Source organism: Pristiophorus japonicus, chromosome 13 (assembly GCF_044704955.1).
Source record: "Pristiophorus japonicus isolate sPriJap1 chromosome 13, sPriJap1.hap1, whole genome shotgun sequence".
NCBI lineage: Eukaryota > Metazoa > Chordata > Chondrichthyes > Pristiophoridae > Pristiophorus > Pristiophorus japonicus.
The window spans coordinates 22,374,714-22,399,647 of NC_091989.1; the positions used below are offsets into that span (position 1 = coordinate 22,374,714).

The following is a 24,934-nucleotide window of genomic DNA, read 5'->3' on the forward strand; positions in this document are numbered from 1 at the left end:
ATCCTGTGAAACGCTTTGGGACACTTCTACTACATTAAAGGTGCTATATAAATGCAAATTGTTTCTTGACCTACTTTAAGTTACATCATATGATTAAGGAAGTGGAGAGAGAGCGCAGGGAGATTCCCAGCATCAGGGGATTGGCTCACAGCAGAGTATAAGAAGCCGCTCTCTGGGCTGTTTGTTCCTTTTTACAGTGGGCGTCGCCCCTCAGTGGAGGGATGATTCCAGCCCTTCTCTCTAAGGTAAGAGCGCTGATCGACCGGGTCCTTGTCACTGAAACTTCTGTGTGTCTCTCTCTCTCTGACAGTGCTTTGTTTCTCAGTCTTTTCCTCTATTTCTCGTGCAGACTCTCCGGGTAAAATTTCCGCGGGGAGGGCAGTTCACCTGATTGCCCATCGCAACTTTGACAAAAGCCCCAGAGAAATTGTGTAAACGGGCATTTGAGCTCTCTGACTGGAGTTTGTTCATGTCATTCTCTCTCCCAGGAAAGGTGAGAGAAACCTGGAAATTATAGATCTGTTCATTTAACAGCTGTTGTGGGGAAGTTATTGGAATCTACACTTAAAACAGAGTGACTGAAAATTAGAGAAATTTGATCTGATTAGAAAGAAAAGGAAGACTTGAATTTATATAGCGCCTTACACGACCACTGGACGTCCCAAAGCGCTTTACAGCAAATTAAGTACTTTTTGAATTGTAGTCACTGTTGTTTTGTAGGAAATGCGGCAGCCAGTTTGCACACAGCAAGATCCCCCAAACAGCAATGTGATAATGACCAGATAATCTGTTCTTTTCTTAGTGACGTTGATTGCCAAAGATTGAGAGAGCCAAAATAGACATTTTTGAGGAAGTAGTCGACAAGGAAATGTCTATAGAAGTAGTTTATATGGATTTCCAGAGGGAATTCAATAAGTTTCCACATACGAGACTGTTACCTAAAATTAAAGCTTATGGAATTGAAGGCAAATTATTGAGCTGGTTAGGCGGTAGAAGACAGAGAGTAGGGACACTGGGAATGTACCCGAATGGGAAGTGACTATAAGGATCTGTGTTGAGGCCTCAACTATTCACTATATGTATTAATGACTTAGATAACGCATTAGAGAGCCATATATCCAAGTTTGCCGATGGCACAAAGATTGGTGACCTAGTAGACGGAAGCATAAAATTACAAAGAGACAAGGATGGATTAAGTGAGTGGGCAATACTGCAGCAGATGGACTCAACGCAGGTAAGTGTGAGAACCAAAAAAGGATAGATCAGAGTAAGTTTTAAATGGTGGAAAGTTAGGGACAGTGGAGGTCCAAAGAGATTCAGGGGTCCCTGTACACAGATTACTATGTGTCAGCTGTGGAGCACACTGGCCTGAGTCAGAAGGTTGTGGGTTCAAGTCCCACTCCAGGAACTTGAGCACATAACTCAAGGTTGACATTCCAGTGCAGTGCTGAGGGAGTGCTGCACTGTCGGAGCTGCAATCTTTCAGATGTTAAACCGAGGCCCCGTCTGCCCTCTCGGATAGGCGTAAAAGATCCCATGGCACCATTTTCTTTCTTTAAAATGTAGAGGTCAGGGACAAAAAATAATCACAAAGGCTAATGGAATAACTAGATTGCTAATATATAATGGGGTGAGGGTGGGGAAGTATTGCAACAGCTATGCAAAGGCCTGGTTGGACCGTATCACTCCTGTGCTCGCTGACCTATGCTGCCTTCCGGTTAAGCCACGCCTCGATTTCAAAATTCTCACCTTATTTTCAAATCCCTCCATGGTCTCGACCCTCCATAGCTCTGTAATCTCCTTCAGCCCCACAACCCCACGAGATGTTTGGGCTCCTCCAATTATGCCCTCCTGAGCATCCCTGATTATAATCGCTCAACCATTGGCGGCCGTGCCTTCTGTTGCCTCGGCCCCAAGCTTTGGAACTCTTTGCCTAAACTTCTCTACCTCTCTGTCCTCCTTCAAGAGGCTCCTTAAAACATACCTCTTTGCCTGCACTAATTTCTACTTATGCGGCTCGATGGGAAATATTTACCGCACAATATTCCTGTGAAGCATCTTGGGACGTTTCACTATGTTAAAGGAGCTATATAAATACAAGTTGGTGTTGTTGTATATCTGGAGTATTGTGCACAATTCTGGGCACCACACCTGAGAGGATTTATTAGCTTTGAAAGTAGTGCAGCACAGATTCAGCAGAATATTAGGGTTGGATTATGATGAGAGATTACGTAAACTAGATTTGTAATTCCTCGAATATGATAGACTAAGAGGCGATTTGATTGAGGTTTTTAAGATGTTGAAAGGAATTGATCGGGTAGAGAGAAACTTTTCCCGCTGGTGAGGGAGTCTCGAACGAGGAGACATAACCTTAAAATTAGAGCTAGGCCATTCTGGAGAGAAGTTAGGAAACACGTTTTCATACAAAGGCTGGTACAAGTGCAGCACTCTCTCCCACAAAAAGCATTAGATGCCAGCTTAATTAATCATTTTAAATCTGAGCGATAGATTTTTGCTACCAAGGGTATTAAGGAATAGGGAGCTAAGGCAGGTGGATGGAGTTACGATGCAGATCAGCCATGATCTTATTGAATGATGGAACAGGTTTGAGATGCTGAATGGCCTAATCTTGTTCTAATGTTCTCGTGTCTCCCTCCATCTTCTGTCTCTCTCCCTCCCTGTCTTGTCTCTCTCTCCCTATCGCTCCATCTTGCATCTCTCTCTCCCGTCTCATGTCACTTTCTCTCTTTCTCGCCCTGTCTAATATCTCTCTTGCCTCGTTGCTCACTCTTGTATTCAAGCTCTCTTTTCTCTTGTATCTAAGTGCTGCTAAATGTTTAAGGCAGTGCAGTCATCCTGTTAGTTGTTCCCCTGCCATGTTTCTGGGTGAAAACAGAAATGGGGCGCCTGTTGTGGTGACATTATCAACAAATTAATGATTGACCTGAAATTCTATGGAGTTTCTCTTGATCTTCCCCCTGTCGGAACCCGCAGTGAAATGGGGCTCAGTTGGAGTTTGTGCATTCTAACATTAAACCACTAGAAGCTCCCACACAGTCCAAACTGCCACGGGTACAGCTTCGGTCTCAGTGCCAGCCCTCCCCAGGGATTATCATGGTGGCACTGGAGAGTGATATATTTTATAAACTCTTCCAAGAACTGAAGCTTGTCTGTAAATAAACTGCAACCCACAGTAATATTTTCTTTCCTTTGCCAGTAGATTAATAAACCACCAAAAAATAAATCTCTTTTCACTCCCAACATGACCCTCGCTAACCAGGAGCTCTGGTCATAGAACCTGTCCTGTTATAGCCCCTATGTCTGTTCTGTGATCTCATCCAGAGAAGCTGGTAGCACAGCCTCAGAAGTCGACTCCTCCCTTAAATGCCTGTTTGACGATATGGGAACAGAGATATAGTGGTTATGTTACTGGACTAGTAATCTAGAAGTCTGGACAAATGATCCAGAGACATGAGTTCAAATCCCACCATAGCAGCTGGGGAATTTAGATTCAATTAATTAAATAAATCTGGAATAAATAGTATCAGTAACGTCCTGACAATAGGTTCACTAATGCCCTTTAGGGAAGGAAATCTGCCGAACCATACCCAGTCTGGCCTATATGTGACACCAGACATACAGCAATGTGGTTGACTCTCAACTGCCCCTCTGAAATGGCCTAGCGAGCCACACAGTTGTCAAGAAGACAGCTCAGCACCACCCTTTTCAAGGCCAATAATGGATGGGCAATCAATGCTGGCCTTCCAGTGATGCCTACATCCTGTGAATGAATAAAAAAATAAAACCGAAAAGGAGACCCAGGGTTGCCCCATTGTCATCAAACAAAAGTGCCACCTTTCTAGAGGTGCACAACTAATAAAGAACTACCATAAAACAAAGGAAACTTATAAAATTAAATAATATCACTGTGCCCAGTACACACTCCAGTCGCTGTGGTGCCCGCCTGTCGCATGTTGTCGGTTTAGAGTAGGGCTGCCAACCCTCCAGGATTGCCCTGGAGTCTCTGGGAACTAAAGATCAAACACTCCAGAGGACACAGTGGTGTCTTTGCTGATGGGCCCAGTGGACAAACATTGTGGAAGGGAGCAGGCAACAGCAGGTATTGATGTAGAACTTGCCTTCATGATGTGGTAGGTTGTCTGTGGAAGGAGCGAGTACAATGAGCTGAGTGATCATTTCTCATTCTATGTTATTGTTGTGTTTTCTTGGCAGCAGAAGAGAACTCCTGCATCCAACAGCAGGAGCACTAGTGTCTTGTGCGCTAGTGTGCAGAATGGTGATGAACATGTAGATTGGATACATCTGGAGAGTTGAAGCATTTAAGTTGAGCAGTTGAAGGCAATGAAAAGTTGCCTGAATGGTTGGCTTTAATGCAGCGAAGAAATATCTGACTTTTTGAAGTAATGAAAAACGGCAATGCCACAATTTTGAACACAAATAACTATGCAACTAAAGGAAAATACAAATGACATTTTCGCTTCAGGTTGTCTGCTTTGCTTGGTTAGCTGGGACAAGGGGACCCAGGCGGTAAAGATATACCCCCTATGTTTTACAAGGCTGTACGCATAATTTCTGTCTGCATAAAACTCCCAATAAAAAGAGCAAAACCTTGAACCACGATCTTGTGAATTTTGTGTTTCCAGTATTATCATCTCCTTCCAGTGATGTACATTAATCAGAAATACAATAATCCAGTAACTTTCCTTTTCAACATTTGCACCTGCACGTTCCGCTCCAACCAAGTCACACACCACCCTGACTGGAACATACAATCAGCTGCTCCTTCACTGTCACTGGGTCAAAATCCTGGAACTCCCTCCCTAACAGCATTGTGGGAGTACCTCCACCACTCGGACTGCAGCGGTTCAAGGAGGTGGCTCACTGCCAACTTCTCTAGGGTAACTCGGGATAGGCAATAAATGCCGGCCTTGCCAGTGACACCTATATACTGAGAATTAATTTTTAAAAATAATTTCCCCTCTCCTGAATCTGCTATGTCCTTGTCACATGGTTGCTGTGCCATGCTGGGGTCTGGTCACATGGTCGCTGTGCCCGGCTGGGGTCTGGTCACATGGTCGCTGTGCCCGGCTGGGGTCTGGTCACATGGTCACTGTGCCCTGCTGGGGTCTGGTCACGTTTGCTGCGCCCTGCTGGGTCTGGTCACATGATTGCTGCGCCCTACTGGGGTCTGGTCACATGGTCGCTGTGTCCTGCTGGGGTCTGGCCACGATTGCTGTGCTCTGCTGGGGTCTGGTCACATGGTTGCTGAGCCCTGCTGTGGTCTGGTCATATGGTCACTGTGCCCGGCTGGGGTTTGGTCACATGGTTGCTGTGCCCTGGTCACATGGTTGCTGGCTGCTTTTCCGTACCTCATCTCCCAATGGTTGTTCCAAATGTATAAATGGAGAAGTGAGTGTATTCCTCCTTCACCGCAACATCTTGCATTGATTACAGTGATTTTAAGGTAGAAAAATTTCCCCAGGTGCTGCAGAGATGTCAATCCAAAGAAGGGGATATTAGGAGGGAGTGACCAAAAACTTGGTCACGTCGGTTTTAAGGGGCGTCTTTAATGAGGTGAGGGAGGTAGAGAGACAAAGAGTTACAGGGAGGGAATTCTAGAGCACGGAGCAAAGATGGCTGAAGGCACAACCGCCCATGGTGGCGCAAAGATATGGGACGATGCATAAGAGGCCAGAGTCGGAGGTATGGAGAATTCTGGGATGGACTGGAGGAGGTTACAGAGATAGGGAGAGGCGAGGTCATGAAGAGATTTAAACACAATTCTGAGAATTTTAGAGTGGAGGTGTTGGGGGACTGGGAGCCAATCTAAGTCAGCAAGGCCAGGGGTGCTGGGTGAGTGGTACTTGGTGTGGAATAGGATACCAGAAAGCTCTGGATGAGCTGAAGTTTACAGAGAGTGGAGGATGGGAGCCAACCAGGAAAGCATTGGAATAGCCAAGCATGGAGGTGACAAAGGCATGATGGCATCAGTCATCTCTCTCTGGCTTGAAATGAATTTGGTCCTGGAATTCTAAGATGTCTTTGGTGCAAATGTCCCGGTGTACGGGGACCAGAATTTGGGGCAAAAGTCACATACACAAGTGAGGTTCAATATGGGCACTGAAAAGAGGCAACAACAAAAACTAGCAATTCATTTGAGTCTTTAACATAGGAAATGCTCCAAGGTGTTCCACAGGGGCCAGAGGGAAACAGATGTCAAACGACAGAAAGCGATGTGGATGAATGACCAAAAGCTTGATCAAAGAAGGGTGTTTAAAGGACCAGAGAGAGGTGTTGAGGGGAATTCCAGCGACTGGACTTTAGTGTTGAAAGCATTGTGCCGAGGGTAGGGTAAGGAGAAGGGGCATGTGCAAGAGGTCAGAATCAGAGAGTTTGAGGGTGGGGTTTATTGGGCTGGATGGGGTACAAAGATAAGAAGGCATGAATCATCAGATGGATTTAAAAACAAGAATTTGAAATTTGAGACACTGGGATACCAGGAGCAACAGTAGGTCAGCGAGGATAGGGGTGATGGGTGATGAGTATTCTAGAGTCCCAGAAGTGACACATGCTCCGTTTTCCCAGGACATCCTGCACAGGGAAGCACTTGCTGCGCCCATCATACCACAGTGGCACGAATACAAAATAGGGAAGCACGGTAAGATTAGAATTTAGGGAGAACAGCTTGTAATCAATCCGCAAAATCCCAAACCTGTCATTGGGCTCTTTGGGGTAGAAAAGTCAATTTGGGCAGTAGCACAAATCAGGTGATAGCCACTCAGCGGCCCGTTTCACATTTCCCGACTTTCTTTTCCATGGATTTTTTGGGTGGTTGCGCCTGTTTTGCAAATTTCTACGCCCATTATCTCCCTGGTCTGACTTTGTCTTTGCGGCCGTGAGAGCCTAGCATGCTGATGCACCTCGTGAGTTAGGTCACCCACATACTGCAGAGTGGGACTGATCTCAAATACAAAGTTCACTCACAGCATATCATTAGACAGGAAACGGAGGGAATTTTAAATCAAAATTCTCTTCTATGCCCCTGTCTGTGTCTCATGGTGAAAGAGCGAGCCTCTTTTTGTCTTCAAAAGGTCATAACATGCAACGTCAACTGAATAAATCCTGTAGATGTAGAGGTAAAGTTTATAAGGTAGTGCTCCCAGTAAACAGCCTTAAGTGAAGGGAATGCCATGCAGGAACTCAGGTCGGTATATGTTGGTGACAAGAGCAACAGACACTTAGGGGCCCAAATTGCCCGCTTCCTTAAGGCCTGTTACCACCGCAAATCGGAGTGGAGTGGCCGCCGACTTTTCATGGAATGGCCGCTGATAGCCCAATTGCCCTCCTGAGTTTTCCCGGCGGTGCCCCGATCCGACCCATACCGCTCCGCTGCTACCGATCTATGGTAAGTGCATCATCACCATGCACACCGCCGATCTACCCCCCCCTCCCACTCACCGCGATGGCGATATTCTCCTCTGACGATCTTCAGCCCACCCAGCGGTGCCAAAACCTGTTTTTTCCCGATGGTCCAGTGAGGCTGTGGCCTTCTGCAACGGCGCAGCGGCTTTTCTTAAAGGGGAGGGTACACTGCCGCTGCCGTCATGTTTTTTTTGTCTGCCAGGTCGGCCTGACAATTATGCTCCCGGGTTCATAGAAACATAGAAATTTACAGCGCAGAAGGAGGCCATTCTGGCCCATTGTGTCCGCGCCGGCCGACAAAGAGCCACGTGGCCCTTGGTCAGCAGCCCTAAAGGTTACATATAAACCTATGAATAACGACGGAAAGGCAGCGAGCACCCAGCCCAAACAATCTGCCTCACCACAACTGCGACACCCCTTATACTAAAACATTCTACACTCCACCCCAACCGGGGCCATCTCCTGGGAGAGGCAAAAACCAGATAAAAACCCAGGCCAATTTAGGGAGAACAAATCTGGGAAAATTCCTCTCCGACCCATCCAAGTGATCGAAACTATTCCAGATCACCCTGGCCGTATTCTATTCCCTGCAGTATTTACCATTATATCTGCTCCGTCCAACAAAAGGTCATCCAGTCTAATCCTAATTACCAGCTCTAGGTCCGTAACCCTGCAGGTTACTGCACTTTAAGTGCCCATCCAACCATCTCTTAAAAGTGGTGAAGATTTCTGCATTCACCACTCTTCCAGACAGCGAGTTCCAGATCCTCACAACCCTCTGCAAAAAGAAGCCCCCCCTCTCATCCCCTCTAAACCTTCCACCAAACACCTTAAAACTATGCCCTCTTGTAATAGACCCCTCCACCAATGGAAATAGACCCTTACTATCCACTATGTCCAGGCCCCTAAATATTTTATTCACCTCAATGAGGTCTCCTTTCAACCTCCTCTGTTCCGACGAGAACAAACCCAGCCTATCCAATCTTTCCTCATAACTAAGATTTTCTATTCCTGGCAGCATCCTAGTAAATCTCCTCTGCACCCTCTCGAATGCAATCATGTCCTTCCTATAATACGGTGACCAGAACTGCACGCAATACTCCAGCTGTGGCCTAACCAAAGTATTATACAATTTAAGCATAACCTCCCTGCTCTTATATTCTATGCCTCGGCCAATAAAGGCAAGCATTCCGTATGCCTTCTTAACCACCTTATTCACCTGGCCTGCTACTTTCAGGGATCTGTGGACAAGCACTCCAAGGTCCCTTTTTTCATCTACACTATTAAGTGGTCTACCGCTTAATGTGTATACCCTTTCCTTATTAGCCCTCCCAAAGTGCATCACCTCACACTTCTCTGAATTAAATTCCATTTGCCACTGCTCTGCCCACCTGACCAGTAGATTGATATCCTTCTGCAGTCCATGACTTTCCTCTTCATTATCAACCACACAGCCAATTTTAGTGTCGTCTGAAAACTTCTTAATCATACTCCCTTTTTCAAATCTAAATTGTTGATAATATACCACAAAAAGCAAGGGTCCCAGTACTGAGCCCTGCGGAATCCCACTGGAAACATCCTTCCAGTCACAAAAACATCCATCAATCATTACCCTTTGCTTCCTACCTCCAAGCCAATTTTGGATCCAACTTGACACTTTGCCCTGTATCCCATGGGCTTTAACCTTCATGACCAGTCTACTATGTGGGACGTTATCAAAAGCTTTGTTAAAGTCCATACATACTACATCGTACGCAATACCCTCATCGACCCTCTTGGTTAACTCCTCAAAAAATTCAATCAGGTTAGTCAGACACGATCTTCCCTTAACAAATCCGTGCTGACTGTCCCTAATTAATCCTTGCCTTTCCAAATGCAGATTTATCCTGTTTTTCTGGATTTTTTCTAATAATTTTCCCACCACTGAGGTTAGGCTGACAAGCCTGTAATTACTCGGCCTATCCCTTCTTAAACAAGGGCACTACATTAGCAGTCCTCCAATCCTCCGGCACCATACCCAGATCCAAAGAGTACTGGAAAATGATGGTCAAGGCCCCTGCTATTTCCTCTTTTACTTCGCTCAACAGCCTGGGATGCATTTCATTTGGGCCTGGGGACTTATCTACTTTCAAAGCTGCTAAACCCCTTAATACTTCCTCTCTTACTATATTTATTTCATCCAGAATATCACATTCCTCCTCGATAGCAGTATCTGCATTGCCCTTTTCCTTTGTGAAAACAGATGCAAATATTCGTTAAGAACCTTCCCAACATCTTCTGCCTCCACACAAAGATTATCCTCATGGTCTCTAATAGGCCCTACCCTTTCTTTAGTTACCCTCTTACTCTTAATATATTTATAGAACATCTTAGGGTTTTCCTTAATTTTACTGGCCAAGAATAAGCTCTCTCTTAGCATTCCTAATATCCTTTTTAATTTTGCCTCTTAACTTTCTATATTCCTCTAAAGATTCTATAGTATTTAGCCGTTGATATATGACATAAGTGTCCCTTTTTTTCTTAATCCTCCCCTGTAAGTCCCTAGACACCCAAGGGGCTCTAGAATTATTTTTCCCAGCCTTTTTCTTTAAGGGCACATGTTTGGCCTGAGCCGTCCGGATCTCCTCCTTAAATGCCTCCCACTGTTCCGACACTGATTTACCCACAAGTAGCTGTTTCAAGTCCACCATGGCCAAATCATTCCTTAACTTAACAAAATTAGCTTTTCCCCAATTCAGAACATTTATTACGGCCTATTCTTGTCCTTATCCATAACCAACTTGAATCTGACTAAATTATGGTCACTGGCACCCAAGTGCTCTCCCACTAATACCCCTTCAACCTGCCCTGCTTCATTCACCAAAACTAAATCCAACACCGCCCCCTCTCGTGTTGGGCTTGCTACATACTGATTACAAGAGTTCTCTTGAATGCATTTCAAGAATTCTGCATCCTCTATACCCTTCACACTAAATTTGTCCCAATCAATATTTGGATAGTTAAAATCCCCTACTATTACTACCCTATGGTTTTTGAATTTCACAGCAATTTGCCTACATATTTGCTCCTCAATCTCCCTCCCACTATTTGGGGGTCTATAATACATGCCCAGCAGTGTGATCGACGTTTTTTATTTTTCTATTCGACCCATATGGCCTCATTTGATGATCCCTCTAACATATCATCCCTCCTCACCGCTGTAATATTTTCTTTAATCACTACCGCAACTCCCCCCCCGCCACACATTTTTCACCCCCCTCTCGATCTTGTCTAAAAATCCTGTAGCCAGGAATATTGATCTGCCAAACCTGCCCCTCTTTCAGCCATGTTTCTGTAATAGCTATAATGTCATACTCCCAAGTGTCTACCTGTGCTCTTAGCTCATCTGCCTTATTCGCTCTACTCCTTGCATTAAAGTATATACCATTCAGCACAGGAAGACCTCCTTGCTGACTACATACTAAGCCCTGTTTCTTCTGTCTGACAGATTCGCTTTCTAGATTCTTGCTATCCAATTTCTGCTTTACTTCCTTCCCTGTTGAATTTGTTCTCAGGTTCCCATTCCCCTGCCAAGCTAGTTTAAACTCTCCCCAACAGCACTAGCAAAACTCCCCGCCAGGATATTGGCCCCAGCTTTGTTGAGGTGCAACCCGTCCGGTTTGTACAGGTCCCATCTCCCCCAGAAGCGGTCCCAATGCCTCAAGAATTTAAAGCCCTCCCTCCTACACCAACTTTCCAGCCACGTGTTCATCCTCTCTATCCTTATACTCATTAGCACGTGGCACCGGTAGTAACCCGGAGATTACTACCTTTGACGTCCTACCCTTTAATTTTCTCCCTAGCTCCCTGAATTCTCCTGTAGGACCTCATCCCTTATTTTACCTATGTCGTTTGTCCCGATATGGACCACGACCTCTAGCTGTTTGCCCTCCCCCATGATGCCCGGTGAACGCTCTGTGACATTCTTGACCCTGGCACCAGGGAGGCACAAAACCATTCGGGAGTCACGTCTACGGCGACAGAAACGCCTGTCTGTTCCCCTAACTATAGAATCCCCTATCACTAGAGCTCCTTTAGTCTTCGCCCCTCCCCCCCTGTGCAGCTGAGCCACCCGTGGTAGCCTTGGAATTGGCTCTGGCTGCACTCCCCAGAGGCACCATCGTCCTTACCAATACTCAGAAGTGAATATTGGTTTGAAAGCGAGATGGACTCACGGGGGGGACTCCTGCGCTGCCTGCCTAGCACACCTACTACATCTGGTGGTCACCCACTTCCCCTCTACCTGCACACCTTTAAGCTGCAGAGTGACCACCTCCTGAAACGTGCTATCCACATAGTTCTCAGCCTGGCGGATGCACCTTATTGACTCCACATTCTGCTCCAGGTCCGAAAAGCGGAACCCAACTGTTGAAGCTGAAGACACATCCTGCACACATGGTTGTCTAGGCTGCGCGAAGCGACCAGGTCTTCCCACATGCCGCAGGATGTGCACTCCATGGGACTGAGCTGCACTGCCATCCCTCTAGTTAGCCTTATCTAGTTTAAAATCTACTTGAAAAGAAATAGAGAAAAGAGAGCAACTTACCAACTCACCTCACTGACCTCTGTGGCCTCCCGACCTCCGTAACTCCCAACCTAAAAGAAATAGAGAAAAGAGAGCTGTTGACCAACTCACCTCACCAACCTCCAAGGCCTCCGAACACCCAGTCTCCGAACTCCCGACTCGCCAACCTCACAGGGCCTACCGACTCGCCGACCTCACAGGATCTACCTATTCACCGACCTCCCGACTCACCGACCTCAGGGCCTTACCGACTTGCCGACCTCCCGACCTCAGGGCCTTCCTGACTCGCCAACCTCAGGGCCTTACCGACTCATCAACCTTTTGACTCACCGACCTGCTGACTCGTCAAAATTGAAATCCTCACCGACCTTCGGGCCTCCTGCTCCTCAGACCGCCCGACCTCTTGGAACTCCCGAACTCACGACCTCTCCGAATGAGAGCAAACCCATCTGTATAGAGGGTTCGGCCAAGTCGCCAACAGACAGCCTGGCACCCCACCTTGGATGTCAGGCCGCTGGCCCGGCCAAAACCCTCCCTGGTGGCCCAGTGGGCCGCCGTTTTAAAATCGCAGAGGCTCTCCCCTTTAAGTGAAGGGAGAGCCGTGGTGACGCGGCGCCGTGATGATGTCATCGCGGCGGTCACTCCGCACCGCCCCTAACTTCCGCCCCTCAGGTGTGACCACCGCCCCGTATCTGTCCCTCAAGTGTTGTTGTCACCCCCATTAAGAGCGACTTTCGGATCCAAGGAAAAAAAACAACAAAGTGCCGAATGTCGCTCAAGAGGTGACCTGAACCACAGTTGCAGTAAAAACCATCGAAACGGGGTGGGAGCATGCCATTTTGGGCGAGGGACAACTTCTACCCCTTAATGTGTTGGAATGACAATCGTCTGCCAATTTAATGAAGACATTTAAAATAACACGCAGATGACTGCAGCCTGTATTAAAAGTGTTCTCCCGACTACAGTGCCAGCAGTGGTTTCCAGCCAATCTCACTCCACCACCTTGTCAAAAAGGAGTAGTTCCTCCAGCAGGAAAAAAACTTATTTTCTGTAACAATCATTAAAAAAAAACATATTAAAATAAATTTAAACATTTACAAGGTACTGTATAATGTGCAATGTGCAGTAACAGATTAAAACATTCACTGCATATTTTCAACGACCAGTAACACAACGTTCTAATCAAAACAGTTGATTATCTTGAGTTTGTTTTGAGCCAATGTTTCTGACGTGTTTACTCATTCTTTGCACAGTCTGTTGTATGATGTACACTGACCACATTTGCATCCTCATCAGTGAATCTTAAAGGACACGCCGAAGTCAAGGGCCTCGTCATCATTGCCACTTGAGTTGATGATCAGTTTAGCTGTATTGTCAACCTTCCTCATCTACTCCTCCTGCAGTGACAGCAGGTTTGGGGGCAGCCGGGGGCAGGGTGGGGTTAGAAATTCGGCTGGGCTCCTATATCGATTTTTTTCCTGTTTAATTTTTAAAAATTTTACATAGAATTTTACAGCACAGAAACAAGCCATTGGGCCCAACAAGTCCATGCTGGTGTTTATGCTCCACACGAGGCTCCTCCCACCTTACTTCATCTCAGCATAGCAACATAACCTTCTATTTGGAGGATTCTTTCAACAGACGTGTTTACAAAAATAAGCACCGCACAGTCCTTCAGGCTCAAGGTACAAAGACTAGCCCCTTCTTCTCCCTTATCGAGCTGGGAGGGAACAGGAAGATTCTCCCTGGAGTGAAATGGCAACTGACTATTTTGCAGTTGAAACTGTATCATTTTTGAAATTTGCTTCTCTTTCGATGCTATTCACCTTCTCACATTCTGGCTTCACGGAGCTGAACGCTCCTGTACCTCATTCTCCAGTGGGATCAGGCCCTCTATGCCCCGGTTCCCTGTATCGCTGCTCCCGGTCGCTTTTCCTAGCGATTCGACCCTCGCCCCTCAACCGCGAACTCTCTCGTCCCTCCGGCCGATGGAAGTCACGTGATTCAAGCTCCCAGAATACGGTCAGAGTTGCCAACCCCAAGTGATAGATTTTTGTTGGGCAAGGGTATTAAGGGATCTGGAACCAAGGTGGATAAATGGATCAGCAGTGACCTAATTGAATGACAAAACAGGCTAGAGCGGGTGAAAGGCGAACAGTAGTGGAGTCTGCAATATGGGCGGAAGTTTGTAGACTACAGAGAGATGCAGAAGAAGTCGGACTAGATTAGCTTCATTAGGGAATAGGTGTCAGTTGCCACTTCATTGCTCTCTTTAAAAAATATATTTTCTTTTGGTGAGTTTTTGTGCTCATTGAATAAAGTATGTCCCTAAACCGCTCTGCTATTCTCTCCTCCTTTAAGACATTCCTTAAAATCGATCACTTTGACCAAACTTTTGGTCACCTGTCCTAATAGCTCCTTATTTGGCTTGTTTGTTTGATAACCTCTACTACATTAAAGGTGCTATATAAATGCAAATTGTTTCTTGACCTACTTTAAGTTACATCATCTGATTCAGGAAGTGGAGAGAGAGCGCAGAGAGATTCCCAGCACCAGGGGATTGGCTCGCAGCAGAGTATAAGAAGCCGCTCTCTGGGCTGTTTGTTCCTTTTTACAGCGGGCGTCGCCCCTCAGTGGAGGGATGATTCCAGCCCTTCTCTCTTCATTCTAAGGTAAGAGCGCTGATCGACCAGGTCCTTGTCACTGAAACTTCTGTGTGTCTCTCTCTCTCTGACAGTGCTTTGTTTCTCAGTCTTTTCCTCTATTTCTCATGCAGATTCTCCGGGTAAAATTTCCGCAGGGAGGGCAGTTCTCCTGATTGCCCACCGCAACTTTGACAAAAGCCCCAGAGAAATTGTGTAAACGGGCATTTGAGCTCTCTGACTGGAGTTTGGTCATGTCATTCTCTTTCCCAGGAAAGGTGAGAGAAACCCTAACCCTCCCCCTCCCCCTCCCCCTCCCCCAACAATTGCAGGCTAAACCCAAACTTTTAAACAGTCACGTCTTATTTGCACAACACCCATTTAGCACCTGTTTTCACCCGTTGGCCAAAATAACCCCCTTTGTTTTTGTTTTTGCAGCTTCTTTGATCTTTTTCATCAATTCTCGTTGCAGCTTTATCCATTTGTCTTTCTGCAAAATGCAACTCATTAAGTAATTTTTTCCTTTAGTGACTATTAATAACAGATTTGTCTTTGATCCATATATTGATTGAGCTAATTGGTTGTTCATCTAACAGCTGTTGTGGGGAAGTTATTGGAATCTACACTTAAGGACAGAGTGACTGAGAATTAGAGAAATTTGATCTGATTAAAGAAAAGGAAGACTTGCATTTATATAGTGCCTTAAACGACCACTGGACATCCCAAAGCGCTTTACAGCTAAAGAAGTACTTTTTGAATTGTAGTCACTGTTGTTTTATAGGAAAAGCGGCAGCCATTTTGCGCACAGCAAGATCCCACAAACAGCAATGTGATAATGACCAGATAATCTGTTCTTTTCTGAGTGACGTTGATAGTCAAAGACTGAGAGAGCCAAAATTGAAATTTTTGAGGAAGTAGTAGACAAGGAAATGTCTATAGAAGTAGTTTATATGGACTTCCAGAGGGAATTCAATAAGTTTCCACATACATAGAAACATAGAAACATAGAAAATAGGTGCAGGAGCAGGCCATTCAGCCCTTCTAGCCTGCACCGCCATTCAATGAGTTCATGGCTGAACATGAAACTTCAGTACCCCCTTCCTGCTTTCTCACCATAACCCTTGATCCCCCGAGTAGTAAGGACTTCATCTAACTCCCTTTTGAATATATTTAGTGAATTGGCCTCAACTACTTTCTGTGGTAGAGAATTCCACAGGTTCACCATTCTCTGGGTGAAGAAGTTTCTCCTCATCTCGGTCCTAAATGGCTTACCCCTTATCCTCAGACTGTGACCCCTGGTTCTGGACTTCCCCAACATTGGGAACATTCTTCCTGCATCTAACCTGTCTAAACCCGTCAGAATTTTAAACGTTTCTATGAGGTCCCCTCTCATTCTTCTGAACTCCAGTGAATACAAGCCCAGTTGATCCAGTCTTTCTTGATAGGTCAGTCCCACCATCCCGGGAATCAGTCTGGTGAATCTTCGCTGCACTCCCTCAATAGCAAGAATGTCCTTCCTCAAGTTAGGAGACCAAAACTGTACACAATACTCCAGGTGTGGCCTCACCAAGGCCCTGTACAACTGTAGCAACACCTCCCTGCCCCTGTATTCAAATCTCCTCGCTATGAAGGCCAACATGCCATTTGCTTTCTTAACCACCTGCTGTACCTGCATGCTAACCTTCAATGACTGATGTACCATGACACCCAGGTCTCGTTGCACCTCCCCTTTTCCTAATCTGTCACCATTCAGATAATACGAGACTGTTACCTAAAATTAAAGCTCATGGAATTGAAGGCAAATTATTGAGCTGGTTAGGCGGTAGAATACAGAGAATAGGGACACTGGGAATCTACCTGAGTGGGAAGGAAGTGACTATAAGGATCTGTGTTGAGGCCTCAACTATTCACTATATTTATTAATGACTTAAATAACGCATTAGAGAGCCATATATCCAAGTTTGCCGATGACACCAAAAATTGGTGACCTCGTAGATGGAAGCATAAAATTACAAAGAGACACTGATGGAGTAAGTGAGTGGGCAAAACTGCAGCAGATGGACTCGACGCAGGTAAGTGTGAGAACCAAAAAAGGATAGATCAGAGTAAGTTTTAAATGGTGGAAAGTTAGGGACAGTGGAGGTACAAAGAGATTCAGGGGTCCCTGTACACAGATCACTATGTGTCAGCTGTGGAGCACACTGGCCTGAGTCAGAAGGTTGTGGGTTCAAGTCCCACTCCAGGAACTTCAGCACATAACTCAAGATTGACATTCCAGTGCAGTGCTGAGGGAGTGCTGCACTGTCAGAGCTGCAGTCTTTCAGATGTTAAACCGAGGCCCCGTCTGCCCTCTCGGATAGGCGTAAAAGATCCCATGGCACCATTTACTTTCTTTAAAATGTAGAGGTCAGGTACAAAAAATAATCAAAAAGGCTAATGGAATAACTAGATTGCTAATATATAATGGGGTGAGGGTGAGGAAGTATTGCAACAGCTATGCAAAGGCCTGGCTGGACCGTATCACCCCTGTGCTCGCTGGCTTCTGGTTAAGCAACACCTCGATTTCAAAATTCTCACCTTATTTTCAAATCCCTCGATGGTCTCGACACTCCGTAGCTCTGTAATCTCCTCCAGCCGCCCCCGCCCCCGCCCCCCCGAGACACCTGTACTCCTCTAATTCTGCCCTCCTGAGCATCCCTGATTATAATCGCTCAACTATTGGCGGCCGTGCCTTCAGTTGCCTAGGCCCTAAGCTCTGACACTCCCTGCCTAAACATCTCCGCCTCTCTACCTCTCTGTCCTCCTTCAAGATGCTCCTTAAAACATATCTCCTTGCCTACATTAATGTCTATGTGGCTCAGTGTCAAATCTTTACTGCATAATACTCCTGTGAAGTGCATTGAGATGTTTCACTATGTTAAAGGCGCTATATAAATCCAAGTTTTTGTTGTTGTATATCTTGAGTATTGCGCAGTTCTGGGCACCACACCTTAGAAAGGATTTATTGGCGTTGAAAGGAATGCAACACAGATTTAGCAGAATGTTACCAGCGTTCGAAGGGTTAGATTATGACAAGAGATTACATAATCTAGGCTTCTATTTCCTGGAATATGGAAGATTAAGGGGCGATTTGATTGAGGTTTTTTAAGATTTGAAAGGTAATGATCAGGTAGAGAGAAACTTTTCCCGTTGATGAAGGATTCTCGAACAAGGGGACATTACCTTAAAATCAGAGCCAGGCCATTCAGGAGAGAAGTCAGGAAACACGTCTCATGCAAAGGGTGCTCCCATAAAAAGCATTAGATGCCAGCTTAATTAATCATTTTAAAACTGAGCAATAGATTTTTGCTACCAAGGATATTAAGGAATATGGAGCCAAGGCAGGTGGATGGAGTTAGGATACAGATCAGCCATGATCTCATTGAATGACAGAACAGGTTTGAGGGGCTGAATGGCCTAATCTTGTTTTGATGTTCTCGTGGCTCCCTCCGTCTTCTGCCTCACTATCATTCCGTCTTGCATCTCTCTCTCCCGTCTCATGTCACTTTCTCTTTTTCTCGCCCTGTCTCATGTCTCTCTCTCGCCTCGTTTCTTTCTCTTGTATGGATAGGGAATGGAAGACCAGCAGGAAGAGTAGTGCAAGGAAGGTAGTGCAGGGGTCCCCTGTGGTCATCCCCCTGCAAAACAGATACACTGCTTTGAGTACTGTTGGGGGGATGACTCATCAGGGGAGGGCAGCAGCAGCCAAGTTCATGGCACCGTGGCTGGCTCTGTTGCACAGGAGGGCAGGAAAAAGAGTGGGAGCACGATAGTGATAGGGGATTCAATGGTGAGGGGAATAGATAGGCGTTTCTGTGGCCGCAACCGAGACTCCAGGATAGTATGTTGCTTCCCTGGTGCAAGGGTCAAGGATGTCTCGGAGCGGGTGCAGGACATTCTGAAATGGGAGGGAGAACAGCCAGTTGTCGTGGTGCACATTGGTACCAACGACATAGGTAAAAAAAGGGATGAGGTCCTACGAAACAAATTTAAGGAGCTAGGAGCTAAATTAAAAAGTAGGACCTCAAAAGTAGTAATCTCGGGATTGCTACCAGTGCCACGTGCTAGTCAGAGTAGGAATCGCATGATAGCGCAGATGAATACGTGGCTTGAGCAGTGGTGCAGCAGGGAGGGATTCAAATTCCTGGGGCATTGGAACGGGTTCTGGGGAGGTGGGACCAGGACAAACCGGATGGTCTGCACCTGGGCAGGACCGGAACCAATGTCCTAGGGGGAGTGTTTGCTAGTGCTGTTGGGGAGGAGTTAAACTAATATGGCAGGGGGATGGGAATGCAGGGAGACAGAGGGAGACAAAAAGGAGGCAAAAGCAAAAGACAGAAAGGAGATGAGGAAAAGTGGAGGGCAGAGAAACCCAAGGCAAAGAACAAAAAGGGCCACTGTACAGCAAAATTCTAAAAGGACAAAGGGTGTTAAAAAAAACAAGCCTGAAGGCTTTGTGTCTTAATGCAAGGAGTATCCGCAATAAGGTGGATGAATTAACTGTGCAAATAGATGTTAACAAATATGATGTGATTGGGATTACGGAGACGTGGCTCCAGGATGATCAGGGCTGGGAACTCAACATCCAGGGGTATTCAACATTCAGGAAGGATAGAATAAAAGGAAAAGGAGGTGGGGTAGCATTGCTGGTTAAAGAGGAGATTAATGCAATAGTTAGGAAAGACATTAGCTTGGATGATGTGGAATCTATATGGGTAGAGCTGCAGAACACCAAAGGGCAAAAAACGTTAGTGGGAGTTGTGTACAGATCTCCAAACAGTAGTAGTGATGTTGGGGAGGGCATCAAACAGGAAATTAGGAGTGCATGCAATAAAGGTGCAGCAGTTATAATGGGTGACTTTAATATGCACATAGATTGGGCTAGCCAAACTGGAAGCAATACGGTGGAGGAGGATTTCCTGGAGTGCATAAGGGATGGTTTTCTAGAGCAATATGTCGAGGAACCAACTAAGGGGGAGGCCATCTTAGACTGGGTGTTGTGTAATGAGAGAGGATTAATTAGCAATCTCATTGTGCGAGGCCCCTTGGGGGAAGAGTGACCATAATATGGTGGAATTCTGCATTAGGATGGAGAATGAAACAGTTAATTCAGAGACCATGGTCCAGAACTTAAAGAAGGGTAACTTTGAAGGTATGAGGCGTGAATTGGCTAGGATAGATTGGCGAATGATACTTCAGGGGTTGACTGTGGATGGGCAATGGCAGACATTTAGAGACCGCATGGATGAATTACAACAATTGTACATTCCTGTCTGGCGTAAAAATAAAAAAGGGAAGGTGGCTCAACCGTGGCTATCAAGGGAAATCAGGGATAGTATTAAAGCCAAGGAAGTGGCATACAAATTGGCCAGAAATAGCAGCGAACCCGGGGACTGGGAGAAATTTAGAACTCAGCAGAGGAGGACAAAGGGTTTGATTAGGGCAGGGAAAATGGAGTACGAGAAGAAGCTTGCAGGGAACATTAAGGCGGATTGCAAAAGTTTCTATAGGTATGTAAAGAGAAAAAGGTTAGTAAAGCAAATGTAGGTCCCCTGCAGTCAGAATCAGGGGAAGTCATAACGGGGAACAAAGAAATGGCAGACCAATTGAACAAATACTTTGGTTCGGTATTCACTAAGGAGGACACAAACAACCTTCCGGATATAAAAGGGGTCAGAGGGTCTAGTGAGGAGGAGGAACTGAGGGAAATCTTTATTAATCGGGAAATTGTGTTGGGGAAATTGATGGGATTGAAGGCCGATAAATCCCCAGGGCCTGATGGACTGCATCCCAGAGTACTTAAGGAGGTGGCCTTGGAAATAGCGGATGCATTGACAGTCATTTTCCAACATTCCATTGACTCTGGATCAGTTCCTATCGAGTGGAGGGTAGCCAATGTAACCCCACTTTTTAAAAAAGGAGGGAGAGAGAAAACAGGGAATTATAGACCGGTCAGCCTGACCTCAGTAGTGGGTAAAATGATGGAATCAATTATTAAGGATGTCATAGCAGCGCATTTGGAAAATGGTGACATGATAGGTCCAAGTCAGCATGGATTTATGAAAGGGAAATCATGCTTGACAAATCTTCTGGAATTTTTTGAGGATGTTTCCAGTAAAGTGGACAAAGGAGTACCAGTTGATGTGGTATATTTGGACTTTCAGAAGGCTTTCGACAAGGTCCCACACAAGAGATTAATGTGCAAAGTTAAAGCACATGGGATTGGGGGTAGTGTGTTGACGTGGATTGAGAACTGGTTGTCAGACAGGAAGCAAAGAGTAGGAGTAAATGGATACTTTTCAGAATGGCAGGCAGTGACTAGTGGGGTACCGCAAGGTTCTGTGCTGGGGCCCCAGCTGTTTACATTGTACATTAATGATTTAGACTAGGGGATTAAATGTAGTATCTCCAAATTTGCGGATGACACTAAGTTGGGTGGCAGTGTGAGCTGCGAGGAGGATGCTATGAGGCTGCAGAGTGACTTGGATAGGTTAGGTGAGTGGGCAAATGAATGGCAGATGAAGTATAATGTGGATAAATGTGAGGTTATCCACTTTGGTGGTAAAAAACAGAGAGACAGACTATTATCTGAATGGTGACAGATTAGGAAAAGGGAAGGTGCAACGAGACCTGGGTGTCATGGTACATCAGTCATTGAAGGTTAGCATGCAGGTACAGCAGGCGGTTAAGAAAGCAAATGGCATGTTGGCCTTCATAGTGAGGGGATTTGAGTACAGGGGCAGGGAGGTGTTGCTACAGTTGTACAGGACCTTGGTGAGGCCACACCTGGAGTATTGTGTACAGTTTTGGTTCCTAACTTGAGGAACGACATTCTTGCTATTGAGGGAGTGTAGCGAAGATTCACCAGACTGATTCCCGGGATGGTGGGACTGACCTATCAAGAAAGACTGGATCAATTGGGCTTGTATTCACTGGAGTTCAGAATAATGAGAGGGGACCTCATAGAAATGTTTAAAATTCTGACGGGTTTAGACAGGTTAGATGCAGGAAGAATGTTCCCAATGTCACAGTCTAAGGATAAGGGGTAAGCCATTTAGGACCGAGATGAGGAGAAACTTCTTCACCCAGAGAGTGGTGAACCTGTGGAATTCTCTACCACAGAAAGTAGTTGAGGCCAATTCACTAAATATATTCAAAAGGGAGTTAGATGAAGTCCTTACTACTAGAGGGATCAAGGGGTATGGCGAGATAGCAGGAAGGGGGTACTGAAGTTTCATGTTCAGCCATGAACTCATTGAATGGCGGTGCAGGCTAGAAGGGCTGAATGGCCTGCTCCTGCACCTATTTTCTATGTTTCTATGTTTCTATTCAAGCTCTCTTTTCTCTTGTATCTAAGTGCTGCTAAATGTTTAAAGCACCAATGTCATCCTGTTAGTTGTTTCCCTGCCATGTTACTAGGTGAAAACAGAAATGCACCTGTTGTGGTGAAGTTATCAACAAATTAACGCTTACCTGAAATTCTACGGAGTTTCTCCTGATCTCTACCTGGCAGAACCCCCTGTGAAAGAGCTGAAATGGGGCTCAGTTGGAGTTTGTGCATTCTGACATTAAACCATTAGAAGCCCCCAACAGTCCAAACTGCCACGGGTACAGCTTCGGTCTCAGTGCCAGCCCTCCCCAGGGATTGTCATGGTGGCACTGGAGAGTGATTTATTTTATAAGCACAAACTCTTCCAAGAACTGAAACTTGTCTGTAAACAAACTGCAACCCACAGTAATCTTTTCTTTCCTTTGCCAGTAGATTAATAAACCACCGAAAAATAAATCTCCTTTCATTCCCAGGTGCTCTGGTCATAGAATCTGTCCTGTTATAGCCCCTATGTCTGACCTGTGGTCTCATCCAGAGGGGATAGTAGCACAGCCTCAGAAGTCGACTCCTCCCTTAAATGCCTTTTTCATGGCATGGGAACAATGGCATAGTGGATATGTTACTGGACTAGTAATCGAGAGGTCTGGACTAATGATCTGAAGACATGAGTTCAAATCCCACCACAGCAGCTGGGGAATTTAAATTCAATAAAAAAATTCTGGAATAAATAGTATCAGTAACGTCCTGACAATAGGTTCACTAATGCCCTTTAGGGAAGGAAATCTGCTGAACCTTATCTGGTCTGGCCTATATGTGACTCCAGACATACAGCAATGTGGTTGACTCTCAACTGCCTCTCTGAAATGGCCTAGCGAGCCACACAGTTGTCAAGAAGGCAACTCACCACCACCTTCTCAAGGCCAATAATGGATGGGCAATAAATGCTGGCCTTCCAGTGACGCCCACATCCTGTGAATGTGTACAAAAATAATAAAACCCAAAAGGAGTCCCAGGGTTGCCCCAGTGTCATCAAACAAAAGTGCCACCTTTCTAGAGGGGCACAACTAATAAGGAACTACCATAAAACAAAGGAAACTTATAAAATTAAATAATGTTATCACCGTACACACTCCAGTCCCTGTGATGCATGTTGTCGGCCTAGAGTAGGGTTGCCAACCCTCCAGGATTGCCCTGGAGTCTCCGGGAATTAAAGAATAATCAGAAGACACAGTGGTGTCTTTGCTGATGGGCCCAGTGGACAGACATCTATGGAAGGGAGCAGGCCAAGGTTAAGTCGTTGAGATGTCGGGATGGATGATTAGTTGGAGCTTCAGGCATCAGCAGGCATTGATGCAGAACTTGCCCTCATGATGTGGTACATTGCTCATGGTCTGTGGAAGGAGCGAGTCTAATGAGCTGAGTGGCCATTTCTCATTCTATGTTATTGTGTTTTCTTCGCAGCAGGAGAAGAGAATTCCTGCATCCAACAGCAGGGGCGCTAGTGTGCAGAATGGTGATGAACATGTAGATTGGATACATTTGGAGAGTCGATGCATTGAAGTTGAGCAGTTGCCTTTACTACAGTGAAGAAATATCGGACTTTTTGAAGTAATGAAAAACTACAATGCTCCAATTCTGGAAACAAAGAAACAAATAACGATGCAACTAAAACAAAATACAAAATAACATTTTCACTTCAGGTTGTTTGCTTTGCTTGGTTAACTGGGACAAGGGGACCCATGCGGTAAAGATATAACCACTATATTTTACAAGGCTGTACGCATAATTTCTGTCTGCATAAAACTCCCAATAAAAAGAGCAAAACCTTGAATGAACCACGATCTTATGAATTTTGTGTTTCCAATATTATCATCTCCTTCCAGTGATGTACATTAATCAGAAATACAATTATAAAGTAACTTTCATTTTCAACATTTGTACCTGCACATTCCGCTCCAACCAAGTCACACACCACCCTGACTGGAACATACAATCAGCTGCTCCTTCACTGTCACTGGGTCAAAATCCTGGAACTCCCTCCCTAACAGCATTGTGGGAGTCCCTCCACCACTCGGACTGCAGTGGTTCAAGAAGGTGGCTCACTGCCAACTTCTCTAGGGTAACTAGGGATAGGCAATAAATGCTGGCCTTGCCAGTGACACCTATATAATGAGAACCATTTTTTTAGAATAATTTCCTCTCTCCTGAATCTGCTGTGTCCTTGTCACGTGACTGCTGTGCCCTGCTGGGGTCTGGTCACATGACTGCTGAGCCCTGCTGGGGTCTTGTCACATGGTCACTGTTATCGGCTGGGGTCTGGTCACATAGATCCCGTGCCCTGGTCATATGGTTGCTGGCTGCTTTTCCGTACCTCATCTCCCAATGGTTGTTCCAAATGTATAAATGGAGAAGTGAGTGTATTCCTCCTTCACCGCAACATCTTGCATTGATTACAGTGATTTTAATGTAGAAAAATTTCCCCAGGTGCTGCAGAGGTGTACTCATACAAAAATGGATGTCAATCCAAAGAAGGGGATATTAGGAGGGAGTGACCAAAAACTTGGTCACGTCGGTTTTAAGGGGCGTCTTTAATGAGGTGAGGGAGGTAGAGAGACAAAGAGTTACAGGGAGGGAATTCTAGAGCACGAAGCAAAGATGGCTGAAGGCACAGCCGCCCATGGTGGCACGAAGGTATGGGACGATGCAAAAGAGGCCAGAGTCGGAGGTATGGAGAATTCTGGGATGGACTGGAGGAGGTTACAGAGATAGGGCGAGGCGAGGTCATGAAGGGATTTAAACACAATTCTGAGAATTTTAGACTGGAGGTGCTGGGGGACTGGGAGCCAATCTAAGTCAGCAAGGCCAGGGGTACTGGGTGAGTGGTACTTGGTGTGGAATAGGATACCAGAAAGATCT

At 45.7% G+C, this 24,934-nt stretch overlaps 1 protein-coding gene and 1 long non-coding RNA gene across 6 annotated transcripts in view; one reads left to right on the plus strand and one right to left on the minus strand.

The window, feature by feature from the left end:
* Positions 1-336: 336 nt before the first annotated feature.
* On the plus strand, positions 337-23,704 carry LOC139278456 (uncharacterized). Of its 4 annotated transcripts, none has more exons than XR_011596271.1 (3): positions 337-493; positions 14,508-14,679; positions 23,480-23,704. It is a non-coding gene; the product is annotated as an uncharacterized lncRNA (long non-coding RNA). The 4 variants fall into 4 exon arrangements; XR_011596268.1 differs by having other exon boundaries at positions 341-493; positions 14,526-14,679; XR_011596270.1 differs by lacking the exon at positions 337-493 and adding an exon at positions 12,588-13,692.
* gtf3c6 (general transcription factor IIIC, polypeptide 6, alpha) overlaps positions 12,018-24,934 on the minus strand; it is a 41,118-nt gene continuing 28,201 nt past the window's right edge. The window contains exon 7 of one of the 2 annotated variants that reach the window (XM_070897261.1): positions 12,018-12,078. In XM_070897261.1, the coding sequence (XP_070753362.1) occupies positions 12,033-12,078 (46 nt within the window). In that variant the 3' untranslated portion in view covers positions 12,018-12,032. The remainder of the gene's footprint in view (positions 12,079-24,934) is intronic. The other variant, XM_070897256.1, reaches the window with a different exon arrangement.